The sequence below is a fragment of the Halichoerus grypus genome, chromosome 10 (genome assembly GCF_964656455.1).
Source record: "Halichoerus grypus chromosome 10, mHalGry1.hap1.1, whole genome shotgun sequence".
Classification (NCBI taxonomy): domain Eukaryota; kingdom Metazoa; phylum Chordata; class Mammalia; order Carnivora; family Phocidae; genus Halichoerus; species Halichoerus grypus.
Window position 1 is genome coordinate 35,279,945 of NC_135721.1, and position 15,325 is coordinate 35,295,269.

The window sequence follows — 15,325 nt, forward strand, 5'->3', positions numbered from 1 at the left end:
GGCCGAGGCTCTCCACAGCCAGCCCCTGCCGGCTGCACGCTCCGGGCGCCCATGCTTCTCCACCCTTGTGCCTGCAGGGTGAAAGCCCTTGTCTCCCCTCCCCAGTTCCTTCTCAGCGGCAGAACTGTCGTCAAGTGTGAGGGGCTTGGCTGCCGGTGCCCCTCCCTGCGCTGCCCCACGCTGCACCCAGTGAACTCTGAATTTACCTCTGTCACCCTCATCCCATTATTCCGTCCTACTGATCGTCTCCCCAGCACAGCGGCTTCTTGCATCTCTCGGTACCCCAGTGCCCAGCACAGAGCCTGACACACGGGAGGTGCAGTGTAGGTGTGCAATTATTAAAAGCGTGGGCTCTGGGCTTAAGTCCTAGCTCCACCATTCCTAGCTGTGTGAGCCTGGCAACTTGCCTACCCTCTCTAGGCCTTGGTTGCCTTATCTGGGCAACGGGATGATTCTGCTAAAGACCCAAAGTTGTCAGGAGGATTCAATTAGTCATTCCACATAAAGAGTTTGGAACAGATCTTTAGCCTTAGTAGGTGCTCAAAAAAAATGGCAGTTGTTACTATTAGGTATTGAACACATGAATGAACGAATGGATGAAGCTTATCTGTGCCACTTGAGGGACAGATAATTCTTAGTCATCTCTGTAATCCCCACTATACTCGATATAGGCAGTAGGTGCCTTGCCCACAGTGCGTGCTCCATAAATGTGGGTGGCATGAAGGAAGGAAACCACAGGGATATATTTTATTTCCTACTGGGAGGAGACATGGGGAAAATAAGTTAAATTTGATCCAGATTTAACAAAAAAAATATATATATATCAAGCCAAAAAACTGACCACTCCTAAGTTCTACTGAGCAGTGCATGAATTTTTGCTGGGCTTACATCACTGCTTTGGATCCGTCCATCTTCCTAAAGTATAAAGTTCAAATCCATGTTTAAGGCCTAGCAATTACTCAGAGCATTGTACGTGTGGGTTTCTGTGTTAAAACAGCTCTTCCTCTCTTCTCCTCACCTCTCCTGTCCCTCCCTCCCCCCCTCCCCCCCTCCCCCCCTTCCTTCCTTCCTTCCTTCCTTCCTTCCTTCCTTCCTTCCTTCCTTCTTTTTCTTCTACCCAGGGAATTTTTAAAGGTTCCCCTCAAAGAAATCTCACCTTGATGGGATGTCCAGTACCTAACAGAGGAAAATAGTTAAGGGCTTGGAGAATCATGTCCACTTGGCTTTTTCTTCAGTCTCACACCCTGAGTGACACCTGAGCTGCCATCAGGAGCCTAGGGTTGCCAGATGTCGATGTAATAGAAATATGGGACATGCAGTGACGTTTGTGTCTGCAGTCCTACTGAGACCCCGAGGGCTAGGTCCAGCCTCATGGGGTGAAACCTGGACAGTCATATGGGGCCTCACACTCAGAAGGGCCTGTGCTGGGGTTTAACACTCTGCTCTCAGCATCTTGAAATTCTTCATAATTTTTGAGCAAGGGGCCCTGCATTTTCACTTGGCACTGGTCTCCAAATGACATAGCCGGTCATGCCTAGGGCATGATTTGGGGCCCCAATGCCATAAGTACTGCCACTTTGAGTGGCCCCATCACCCTACGTGGTGCAAGCCTGAGTGCAGCCCCACTTCCTGGCTTGTCCTTGTTACATAATGGATGATGTCTGGTGGCTTTTCCGTAGACACTTTGTTTATTATTCTAATTGGCTCTCAATATTTCTGTCTTGGCAGCAGACACCACTTGTTAGACTTTTTCATCCAAGTTTCACTGTACCTGGCATAAATCAGTGAAATACTTAGTATGTAGAAATGCTAGTTGCTTCATAGGTGCCTTGAAAAGCCATTTGACCTAAAAAAAAAAAAACTTTCATTGATGTTATATAATCAGTGTTGCCTGATGCATATGATATTCATTATAAATGCATGTTTATGATGTCATTATTCTGCACAATTGCTTAGGCTCATAGTTTCCAAATGTTGGCTGTAGATTAGCGTGATTCTTCCTACAGATGGGATCTTTTTTAAAAGGCAAGCACATGGCTGTTCTGACTACCCAGTCCCTAGAGTTCCCTTAAGAAAGGGGCTCCTGAGCAGGTGCACTGGGGATTAATCAAGTATATAGAAGAAAATAAAGAGTATTCTTATTTAGAACCAGAGAACTGTGTAAATAACCACAGAAACAACACGACCACAAAAACAGTCACCTAGAAAGAAATAACATCACAAGTTGTCTTAAGAAAATCTCGTGTGAGTATTCAAAACACCAGACTTAGATAAGGATGTAATCACTTGTATTGCAAAAAGATAATATTTCTTTCACTTTACAAAATGATCTACTACTGGGTTCATTTTCAAATGAAACCTCTATTACAAGTAAAATTGTATTGAATTTCCTGATTTGGGTAATCACTATTGCTGTGTAAGATATCACTCTGGGGGGAATCTGGGTGATGACTAGGAAAACCTCTCTGTACTATTTTAGGTTTTCAACTTTTTGTGGGTCTATAATTATTTTAAAATAGCAAGTTAAAAAACTGATATATGTATATGTACACACACACACACGTATTTAGGAGCACATCTATGAGTGAAAACAAGCACATTTTTGTCTCATGCCCAGTCAAGATTGTGACGATTTCTTTGCCTCTCTCTGGTCATTTATCAAATAAAGTATTAGGTTTAGAGACTGTAATGCCCAAACCCCATGGTAGCTGATAGCTTCAATCATTTAATCTTTTACCAAGGGAGTATCAACAGCAGGAAATAAACTCACTTTTAAAATGATATTTTCTTGTCTTATGACCTAGAAAAGGAGGAAAGATGCCAAGAGCAAGGAACAAAAAGGAAAGAAAAGGGAGCAAAGATCCAGAATGACTAATCTGCCAGAGCCCCATTTGTCTGTCTTTTCTCTTAAGTGTAACGCCTGAACTGGATTATTACATCATTCTAATTTTAATTCCAGTTAGAGTGAATTTTTTTTTCTGATTTAAGTCGCTTAAATCAGAAAGGTGGAAGTAGTGACAAAAGCTAAAGGAATTGTTAAGGAATTGAACAGATTGGATAAAATATTGAAAACAGGAAGGGTATTTATTTATTTATTCATTCATTCATTCATTCAAGAAAGACTCCTCTGCTCTCAACTCTGTGTCTTCCATTGTCTGATGGCCTAAGGATGAGCAAACTGACCTCCGGGTGCTTACCTTCCAGACAGTAGAAAGACAAGAAACCAGGAGACAAGTTGCTTTGCTCTAGATCATCAGGCAGCAATAAATGCTATGGAGAAATATAGAGAAAGGTAAAGATATGGAAGAGTGGAAATTAGAGGAAGGAATTTTTAATGCTTGGAATGATGTTGCTCTTGCAACAAGAAGGAGATGGAGTTAAAACCATCATAAATGTAATGGATTCGCAAAAACAAACAGTGTAAATCTTGATTCTAGTGATGTGTCAGTGAAGCTTGATTGCTATATAATTTTAATTTTAATTCTAGTTAAAATTAGTTAATCTCTCCCCGTTGCTGGGAGTGTTTTGATTTTTACACTTATTTCGTATAGCAGCAGGCTTAAAAATGTTCGCATCCTTTGACCCATAATACTGTACTATCATTCTTTTTTTTTTAAGATTTTATTTATTTATTTGAGAGAGAGAACAGAGGAGGGGAGAGGCAGAGGGAGAGGGAGAAGTAGGCTCCATGCCGAGCACAGAGACCAATGTGGGGCTCGATCCCACAGCCCCAAGATCATGACCTGAGCAGAAATCAAGAGTCAGATGCTTAACCGACTGAGCCACCAAGGCGCCCCTGTACTGTGATTCTTAAACATACTAGACCTAATGCCCTCTTTTTTATAAAAAATATTTTGTAATACCACCTTTTCTATCCTGAAATGAAATCATGGATAATACAACTTATCTAGAGATATAATTTCAAGAATTCAAGACAATACTTCAAAGAAACAAAAGGAATTTATAATAAACATAACAATATAGAGGACAATGCCTTTATCTATACATGGGATTACCATGGCAGCCTCCAGCAGACTGAAGTCCCGGGTTAGGAACCTGTCAGAACTGGGAACATCACACCAGCTTGCATGTCACTGATCTAGAGCAAGTCCTATGGCCTTCTCTAACTTTAGGGGGCAGGGGAGCTTAAGCCTTCCATAGGCTCAGATGGGAAGAACCTGAAAGCTTTGGTGTAACTGAGTTAGGCTCTGGGCTATCAGTTGGCTGTATGGGTTTGAGTACGTGGATTTGGGCAGGACAATGGAGGTGGCACAGTCCTCTGCAGGTTGAGACTGTCCCATGAATTGCATGACTGGCTCTTCCCAGCACTGCCAATAAAGTTCCCCTAGGCAAATATGCCTTGACAAGTTTCCAAGATCCCTCTTATAGGCAAGGTGGCCCTTTGTAAGGATCTTTGCATCAGTTGGGTTCATGAGATTTATTCTTAGGTAATAACCAAAAAAAAAAAAAAAAGGGGGGGGGGACAATGAATGCTATTTGTCTGAATATATTGATATCAAAGTAATTAATGACAGTATAAAATTGGAAACAAGCTAAATATCTAAGTGAATGGGAATGTCTCATTAACTATGATGGTTCTCAACAAAAATATTATACAGCCATTAAACAGATAACTAGAATGAGAGACAGCAATGTGAGCCAAAAATGTCATTTAAGATATACTGTTGATTGAAAGTATATATAACATTTTATGTAATCTCTATAAAAACATCAATGTTTCTGAAACAAAGAAGGAAATATTCTAAAGTTAGTTTTGTATGTGACTGAATCAACTATTTATTACTATGTAACAAACCACCCCAAAATGGAGTAACTTAAAACAACACACAATTGTTAGCTCATGGTTGTGCGCGTCAGCAGTTTGGGCTGAGCTCATAGGGGCTCATCCCTCTGCCGGCCAAGCCTGGGCCCACTCGTACCATGGCAGTCAGCTAGAGGCGTAGCAGGCAGGTTGGTCCGAGGTGGTCTCACTGACATGTCTAGCACTTGCTGCCAACTGTCCACTGGGCCTCTCTCTGTAGCAGGCTAGACATGCACATCTTTTTTAAACAAAACCAGAAAAGCATGCAGTAATTTAGGGCCAAATTATAACTCTAAAGCTGCCGACGAGAAGATTGATGGAGCTTGTTGTATGTATACAATTTAATACTGTTCCCCAAAGGCCTAATCAACCATAGAATATTAGAAGCAAAAAAGAAAACAGACCATCCATCTACCTGGTTCAGGGAAGGCAAGTAGGTTTTATTTGGAGTGTCGGCTAGAATACTGGGTCCCAGGACTGGCCTTAGAGGCTGATGTCTCAGGTGGGAGAGAGCGAGCAGTAAGTAGTTAGCTGGTTAGTCGAGTTGGGATTGACAGTGGTAGTGGAAGAACTTCACATTTGCCACGGCAAACAGAGGCCTCCGGAAGGATGGGGTATATATTTGATTCCTTCCAAGGACTTTGCTAGAAGCAACTAGACCTTATCTGGCTACAGCATTTCAAGACACTCTAGCACTTTTTTACATTCTTGACAAAGGGCTGACGAATGATAACCTCTCTGCACAGGTTGTGGTGCGGGAACTGCTGGCTCAATACACCAAAGAGCATAAAGAGAAGCCACTTTTCAGCTGGCTCCGAAACTGCGCTGAGTCTGGGAGTGACAAGCTGAGAACGAGGTACGTCATTCCTTAGGCTGGCACCATCCTTGGCCCTCGGTGTCTTATTACTGGGCCTGAGCACGTGGAGCCTTGTCATGGCACAACTCACTCTTGTTGAAATTTTAAATATTCCATATATACAAAAAGTACATGATTTATGTAGCGTCGGTGCTCATGCCCCCACGCCCCCAACTGGAGAACCAGAACATTGCTAATTCTGTTCTTATTCTACTCCTGTTCCTTCTTTATTGTGTGTCGCCTATTCCAAATACTTCAGAGATTTTAATTCCCAAAGCCCCATGAGGTAGGTTATTATTTCAATTTCACAGATGAGGAGACTGAGGCATAGAGGTTAAGTATTTTGCCCAAGGTTATGCCCTAGTAAGTGGCAGAGCTAGGATTTGATCCCAGGTAGTTTGGCTTCAGGATCCATGCTTGTGCTTGCTTTTATTGATTTTTTAGTATTGTCTTTAGGCTTGATAAATAAGGGGTAATGTATGTGGTATGCTGTAGCTTCCTGCTGTCACTCTATTTTGTTTCTAAGATTCATCTAAGTTGTGATATGTGTAGATGAAGAACTGTTCTCTTTGTTCATAATATTTCATCGTGTGTATATGCCCCAATTTACTTACCCATTCTAATCTCCAATATCAGTGGACATTTGGGTTGTGTTTTTGATATTTGGCACAGAGCTCTTATGAAAAATCTTGTACATTCTCTGGGGAATATGTCTAAGAGTTTCTACAGGGCCTTCAACTTTAGTTGCTGTGACTCAGAATAAGAAATAAATTTTACATCAACCACTGACGCCCACACATCCATAGAGCCGCCCCCACACACACACCCAGCAGACACCACTGAAGCAAACATCTCACGAAACAATGCTTAGCCTATTACTCGTGATGGTCTCTGATAGTTTTCAATTGTTGTTTTTTTTTAAAATACTGATCTCAATCCTTTAAACTGATTTTATGACCCATTAGTGATTTGCAGTGTGTTGCTGTTGTATATAGTACCTAGGAGTGAGATTTTGGTGTTGTGGGGTACGCCAATGTTCAACTTCACTAGATAGTAACAAATTATCTTTCGAAGTCACTGTACAAATTTATACCTTCACCAGCAGCGTGTGTCCTGTGGAACCGGTATCCTCACCAACACGGGTTTTATCGGTCTTAATTTTGTCAGTACTATATATGTATATACATATATATCAAGATCTCTCGCTGTGACTTTAAATTGCATTTGCCTTGTTACTGTTAAAGTTGAAAATGCTTTCACAAGTTTATTTGCCACTTATATTTCCTCTCATTTGAAATGCCTGTCCATGTGTTGTGCCAATTTTTCTTTTTCTTTTTTTTTATTCGTACTGATTTGTAGGCTTTTTTTTTTTCTATCCTTTGTTGTTATAGATGTTACAGCCTACCTTCTACAAGTCTGTGCCTTGTCTTATATTTCCTTTATGGTGCCTTTTAACATAAATTCTTAAATTACAGTGGAATTTATAATCTTTTATACTCCACACTTACTGTATTTTGTCTACAAGATAAATATATAAAATATATATATTATATATATATACTTTATATATAAAAAATATATTTTTTTAAAGTTTTAGAATTTCACCTTTCACATTTAGTTCTTGAATCCATTAGAAATTTTTGTCTGTAGTGTGAGGAAGGGATCAAATTTCATTTTTTTTTTTCTCCCTAGGGATTGTCAGCTGTTCCAGCACCATTTACTGAATAGACTGTCCTTTACTAGTGATCTGTAGTGCTTGCCCTGGCACTCACATTACTTTCTATTTTGGGGTTACTTTGTTCCTAGTCAGTTTGTGTATCCTAATCCAACAATACACTGTTGCAATTACACTAGGTTTATAATTATTATATTATATTATATCTAAAATGTAATTCAGAGTTGTGTTGGCTATTCTGGGTCTTTTGCACTTCCATATAAGTTTTGGAATCAGTTTGTTAAGTTTCTTAAAAAAAAAAAAAAAAAGCCCTGCAGACACAAAAGGAAAATATTCTATGACTGTGGTTTTATTGAGGTATCTAGGGTAGTCAAATTCATAGAGACAGGAAGTAGAAAATGGTTACCAGGGGGTGGGAGGAGGAGAGAAGGGAGTGTTATGATTTAGTGGGGACAGCATTTCAGGTTGGGAAGATGAAAACGTTCTGGAGATGGATGGTGATGATGGTTGTACAACAGTATGAATGTGCTTAATGCCATTGAACTGTACTTTTAAAATGGTTAAAATGGTAGATTTTATGTTATATATATTTTACCACAATTTTTAAAAATTGTAATTTTCTTTGAAAGTGTATTAAAGCTATAGATTTGCAGAAAAATTGACATATATATACATATATATATAAAACTGATGCTTGTGTCAAAGATTTTAATCTAAGTGTTTTCTAGAAATCTAGAATTTTCTCTATACATAATATATCCTTTGATAGATTTATTTCTAGGTACTTTATGATTTTGTTGTTGTAAAAGGAATGCTTTTAAAAAATTATGTTTCTGTTGTTGCCCGTTTATTTTAAATATAGTTCACTTTTGTATAAAACCTCACCATAAAAAATAATTTCTTCTGTGTCTATAGATTCTTTGAGTGTTTTTTCCATACACAATCATACCATCTGCAAATGATGACATTTTATTTCTTTCTTTCCACTTGCTATTCCCTTTTATTCTTTTTCATGTAGAAGGTATTCTTTTGTCTTATTCCTGGTTTTAAAAAGAAGTAGCTTAACATTTCACTACTAAGAATGATGTTTGCAAAAAAAAAAGAAAGAAAGAATGATGTTTGCTGAAGTTTTTGATGGACACACGTTAACTTCCTAAAGAAGCTCCCCACTTGTTATTTTAAACATATTTTTGTCATTACTAGGTGATGAATTTTACTGCAAATGATTTTTTGCTTCTATTGAAATGTTGTATTTCTTCTTTAGTTTGTTCATGTGATAAATAACCCTCATAAATCTTTTAACGTTAAACTACTCTTGCATGCTTGAGAAGCATTCAATTTTGCTATGCTGCATTGTCATTTTTCTATTTTCCTGAGTTTGGCTTGCTAGTGTTGTTTTTAGGGTTTTTGTTTACTTATTGGCCTACTGTTTTCCTTTCTTGTAGTTCCCTGATTTCAATTTATATCAAGTTTTACTGGTTTCACAAAGCTATTTTGGGAGTAGTTTCTTATCTTGTGGGAGAATTTGATAAGTTATCTGAAAACTATCTGGGCCTGGGGAAATATTTAAACTACTGATTCAATTGCACTTGACCCTTGAACAACACGGGTTTGAACGGCACAGGGCCACTTACATATGGACTCCCTTCAATAAACACAGTACAATACTGTAAATGTATTTTCTCTCCCTTATGATTTTCTTAATAACACGCTCTTTTCTGTAGCTTATCCTACTATAAGAATACAATATATAATACATACAACATACAAAATATGTGTTGACTGTTTTTGTTATTGATAAAGCTTCCCGTCAAGAGTAGGCTATTTGTAGTTGAATTTTGGGGAAGTCAAAAGTTATATGCACATTTTTTATTGCACGGGAGTCAGCCCCCTCCCCCCAATGTTCAGGAGTCAACTCTAGTTTAATTGTTTTAAGACCATTTAGGCTTTCTCTTCTTGTGTCGGTTTTCATAAATAATATTTTCTAGGAATTGATTATTTGGATTTGAATTTATTGGTATAAGGTTTTTCATACTATGCTCTGATTATCTTTTAAACTTCTGCTAGATCTGTAGTTATGTCCCATTTGTCATTCCTAAATTTATTTCTTGCACTTTCTCTCTTCTTTATTATTGCTTCATCTTACTGGATGTTTGTCTGTTTTTTTGTTTGTTTTTTTAAACAACCAGCTTTCCTCTTTGTTGATCCTCTCTATGGTATCTTTGTTTTTTACTTCACTGATTTATGCTCATAAATATGTTGTTTCCTTTATTCTATTTTTAAGGAGTTTATTGAGGCTTTTAAACTTTTGTGTATTTTTTAAATTGTTATTTTTATTTGGAGGCAGATTATTGGTCTCCATAAGCAAAATGTGTTGAACTAATTTCCAAGGAAATATTAGAAAATGTCATCTTACAATCTTGATTAAAAACATGGGAAACACAATAAATAATAGTGTGTGGGACTTTTCATATCTGTTGGCATAAAATAAAATTAGGAAATCTGTAGTCCTTTTTTCTTTTTTTTCTTTTTTTACTACTGCCCAGGTTCCTGTTTATTTAAACTGTAGTCATCTTTTCTTTTTTTTTTTTTTAGAGGCAGGGAGGGGCAGAGGCAGAGGGAGAGAGAGAGTCTTAGCAGGCTCCATGCCCAGCACTTAGCCTGATGTGGGGCTCGATCTCACAACCCTGAGATCAGGACCTGAGCCAAAATCAAGAGTCAGATGCTTAACTGACTGAGCCACCCAGGCGCCCCCAACTACAGTCTATCTTAAAGCTTGAAAACATCAACTCCCATATTCTAGAAGCATTTCAATTAAGTCTCTATTAGTTGTGATGTCTCAATTTGTTCTTGCACACTCTACAAAGTCAGTACATCTTTTTAATATGTCTAGCCCCGAATGAGCATTGTGTAGTACTGTTAGCTTTCCCCCCAATTTATTAGTTTGAAAAATTTCCAACATATAAGGAGTTGAAAGAACAGTACAATTCCCATCAGAATCAGTTCCATCCATTCAGGAAACTTGTTCCCAAACTGGCAGCAAATCATCTGCCCTTTCATTTCTTTTCCAGATAGCAGAGCAGGGCTTGCTTCCATCATTTTGAAAGCAAAACAGACCCTCACCCATATGCAAATCTACATTCCTAGCAAATTTTCCGGGATAGACTTGAGATGTGCCAAAGGCAGTATTCCAATTGTAAATATTTGGAAAGTTCAGTCCATTTTTTTTTGTCTCTGTTATTAACCTCCAAAACAGTACACATCTCTCTCCCACACATCCAGGTTTTACTGATTCAGTCTGTCTGTGTTTATCTACTTAAGTCCCAAAACCTTGCTCTGATTTTTATGTATATTGAGAAAAACCTTTTCATCCAACGTGGTTCCAGTGTATGGGGCACTTCTCTAGGCACTGGTGACACAGCAGTGACTGTGGGTTCGGAGGCCCATGGAGCTTATAGTCAAGTAGAGCAGTCGGATGGCAGTCATACTGACCACTCATGAGAGAAGGACCCATGAGCAAGCGGGGGCATGAAGAAAGATGGGCTGAGAACTTCCGGTGCCCTGAAATGCCTCCAAGTAGGCTGTCATTTGTGTAGACACCCAGAAACTACCCCTTCATGTGGACTATGGGAGGAATTGCTGATGGTACTGAGAAGTCTTCACGAGACTAGGGGAGGGAGGCAGGACTTGGCTCTGAGCAGGGCCGTACCTGGTTCTGCAAACAGCTCCATCTATCTTGTCCTTTCTTGTTCTGATGAGTGCTGCTCTCCCCCTCAACCACGGGGCTGCCACTGGAGCTCTGGCTGCTCTCATCACCCCACAGATCCTTAGGAGACTGTGGGAGTTGAGGAAAGTGAAGATTCCGCATTATACTTGAATGTTTTGCCATAGTATATTATGAACATTTTCAAGTATTGAGCAAAATTAAAGGAATTTTAGTGAACATTTATACACCCACCATCTAGATTCTACTATTAACCTGTTACTGTGCTTGTTACATCACATATATATCTATGCATCAATTCCTCAACACACCCATCAATTCATCTTTTTTTCTCTGATGCATTTCAAAGTAAACAGCGGACATCAGCCTACTTCTAAATAATTCAGCATGAACATCATTAACTAGAGTTCAAAATTTGGTTATAGGTTTTTTCTTCTTATGTAGAATTTACATACAATGAAATGCATAACTCTTAAGTGTGCATTCACTGAATTTTAACAAGTGTGTGCACATGTATAACCGAAACTCTTGTTGAGTTATAGGTCATCAGTCACTCCAGAAAGTTCTATTATGTCCCTTTTCAGTCAGTTCCTGCGACCACCACCCCAGATGCAGTCACTAATCTGATACTTTTCTACCATAGATTAGTTTTTCCTGTTTTAGAATGTTATATAAGTGGAACTGTACGTATGTACTGTTTTGTAGCTGGCTTATTAACATGGCATAATGCTTTCTGAGATTAATTCATGTTGTCATATGTATTAGCTTGTTCCTTTTCATTGCTGAGTAGTAGTCTATTTTATGGATATACTAGGATTTGCTTTCCATTTTCTTATTGATGGAGAGACACCTGGAATGTTTTCAATGTTTCACTCTTCCAAGTAGATCTACTGTGAATATTCATATACAAGCCTGTTTGTGAATATATGTTTTTATTTCTCTAAGGTGAATAGTTGGAGTAGAATTGTTGGGTGATAGGGTATTTGTTTTTTTTAGCTTTATGAGAAACTATGAGAACTTTTTCCAAAGTGGTTTTGCCATTCTACACCTCATCCACAAGTATGAGAATTCTGGTTGCTCTGTATCCTTGTCAACATTTGATGATGTCAGTATATTTAATTTTAGTCATTTTGGTGGGTATATAATACTGCCTCACTGTGGTTTTCATTTACATTTCTTTGATGACTAATGATGTGCATTTGAATTTAATTTAAATTTAGAGTCATTTTGACCTTCTTGTAAAATACAAGGAGGTTGCCTTTAGCGATATTCCTACTTTTAAGAGAATCTGCACAGTCTTCTATGCTGGGTGAGTTCCTAAAGCTACGTGTTGTGGCCATGCTTGGCATGTGACTCATGATAGGGTGGGTGGATGAGATCCACTTCGTGTAGCACACGAAGTTCACAACCTCAGGTGGACAGTATTCTACAGTAAACATTCCAAAAAAGATAGTTTCTAATAACAAAATTCACAGTCTCCAGGTTTCCTAGTAACAGTCTCTGGAATGACTGAAACATACTTTTCAATAAAATATGACAGTTCTTTACACTTTGTGTTAAATAGACTAGGACAGAAGCTCAACCTTCTAAAGCTTCAGAATAAATACTGATATAATTTAAATTTCCTGGTACTTGGCATGTAAATGACCTCCCATCTTTCCTGTCTACATGGAGGGCAATTATTAATTCAGTGCTTGGCATTCTCAAAAGCATGGTATCAATTGCTTCTTAATGTTTCTCTTGTGGCTTCTGATTGAGCAACAACTGCTACTTGTGGGTTTAATTTTAATTAATGAGCATCTAAGTTATTTGGGTCTTATGATAACTTACTTCCCAAGGATATGGGGCGAGGGGAGGGCAAAGGGGTGGCTAAGCTATGGGAAACCTGAAGTGTAAATTAACCCCTTTGCTGTCTATCTAAATGGAAGTTTCATGGGGCAGGGTGGGTGGGAGGGGTGCAAAATTAGCACAAAAGGCAGAGTCACATATTGAAAAACCCATAGGGTTTTAAGGGAGACTCAGGTGTTTTGAGTCTCTTTGTGCCTAAGTCTCTTAACTCCCCTATGCCTCAGTTTCCTCATTGCCAGATGGGGAAGATGGAATTTACTACCTGCTGAAGAGAGTCATTATCTCTGCAGAACACTCTACCCTGCGCTTGCCCACAGCCCTCTCATTGCCCTCTGGGGCTCCTTTTCCCTTAAATACAGGTGTCCCCAAGACAAAAGCTGAGCCTGAGTGTGTTCTGCCCATGTGACCTAGAGCAGGTTGCTGAAACTTGCTGAGCCCCAGTTTCCCAAACTATACATTGAATAATTATGGTATCTGCATCATAGAATTACTGAGATTGTTGAATAATGCACAGTAGTAATAAGCACAGGTCCAGATACATTATATATTTAAGAAATAATATTCATTGACAAATACTTTGTGATGGATGTATTTGGTTACTAATATTCATTTGTAATCATTATTATAACAAATGCCAAACAATGGTTGAGAAAATTATTATAAACCCAGTGGATGGAAATTATATAGATCTTAATGAAGAAAAACTATATAAAATATTGAATAACTACCTATAATACAATAGGAAATGAAAAAAGCAGGAAACCCAAATTATCTTTATACCACAAGGACAACCACATAGGATCAATTCAAGCCAAGCATTCATCAGAAAAATCCTGAAAGAAGCATGAATATAGCGAGTGAGAGATGTGAAGGAAGCATGAATATAGTGAGTGAGAGATGTGAAGGGCTGAATTGTACTTACACTGCTTTTCTATTGGAAGAAAATTCTTTTTGACAGAACAGGCCCTGTCTGTTTTTTTCACATGGAATTCTTTGGTGAGGACAAAATAATAATAATGGTCACTGTGTTTTTCCTTCAGCTTCCTGGCATTTAACGTGGACACAGTCGATAATCTTGCCTTTCTGTTGAAAGCAGTGAATTTTCGTGAAAGGGTTCTTCAGCGGAGTTTGGTGGCCAGAATTTATTATAAGGTAAAGATACATTGTGTTTTTTCTTTTTGACATGTGTTTAAGGCATATTCTTGCTGGTGAACGATCTGCTAAATGTAGTAGAGGATGAGTCAGGGTAATTACAAGCTTCTGGAAATGGCTAGAGTTCCTACAGGGCATTTGTATGACAAGACAGCCCTGGTTGCTTTGCAGGCCTGATGCTACTGTTTAACCCTTTGTGTTGTCGTTTAGAATTCTGCCGGCAAGCCATCATTGGGCTGCCATGGGAGTTGATGAGTGGAGTAATTTTTAGCCCTTATTGGAACTGAAAAATCATTGTCTATGTGTATAATGAATACATTGTTCTTTGGGGGGAAAAGGTACATCAGGCATATACAAAAAATAACCATTCGATTAGCCTGAGATGCACTCTCTTTCCTATTAAAACACCCATGACATGCTGCAAAAACATAAAACCTTATATTAGCATTGATAGAAATCTAGAGGGAAGTTTACCAAGTGCCAGTGGGGCTGGTGTGGGAAAACATCCCCCACCTCGGCAATATGTTTCATTTTCTAATCCCAGTATGAATAGACAAAAAGACTCTGAGAGAAGGTTTTACTTATCCCACTCTCTGTCCAGACTCAGGGGTTCAGGGCTATTGTAACATGAAAGCAGACCACTGCTCCCCTTCTGCATGGGAATTAGGTTGCAAGAGGGCCAGAATTGGGCCCCATGCAACTCCCCCCCTTTAATTCATCTCTTTTATACTGACTCTAAGATCACTCCTCCTAGTACAACCACAGAGCGAGTAGAAGGGGAGAGGATGAATAGCACATGAGGATGGGTATTCTCTTAGGAAATGCTCTGGGAGCAGAAAGTGGTCAAGGTGTATGCTGGTGGGACAGAGCCAGACTGATGAGTACCTGGAGGCTGGGCCAGGGTTGTACCAATCAGTCCATCCTCAGGTATAAGTATGAGGTGAGGCCCTGCCAGACACCGGGGGCACATCCGAGTGGGTTTAGTCACTCTGAGCTACCTGCCCTTGTCAAACACGGAGCCAGTCAAAATAAGAGAAGGATGTAATCACAGGCAAAAATGCTAGAGATGCACTAGTGAGCAGAATTAACAATGGAAAAAATGTAGTCTGTGAACGAGCTTTCCTAGACTGCGGAAGAAAAGGATAAAGAAGAAATGGCAAGAGATGATGATAGACACAGAGTGAAAATAGCAGAAATCCAACCTATGTGTAACAAATATTCCTGAAAATGCTGGAACAAGAGGAGCAG

At 39.0% G+C, this 15,325-nt stretch overlaps 1 protein-coding gene across 1 annotated transcript in view; it reads left to right on the forward strand.

The window, feature by feature from the left end:
- ACOXL (acyl-CoA oxidase like) overlaps positions 1-15,325 on the forward strand; it is a 348,558-nt gene that overhangs the window by 225,977 nt on the left and 107,256 nt on the right. The window contains exons 14-15 of the mRNA XM_078056280.1: positions 5,569-5,678; positions 13,966-14,077. Coding sequence (XP_077912406.1) covers positions 5,569-5,678; positions 13,966-14,077 — 222 coding nt within the window. The remainder of the gene's footprint in view (positions 1-5,568; positions 5,679-13,965; positions 14,078-15,325) is intronic.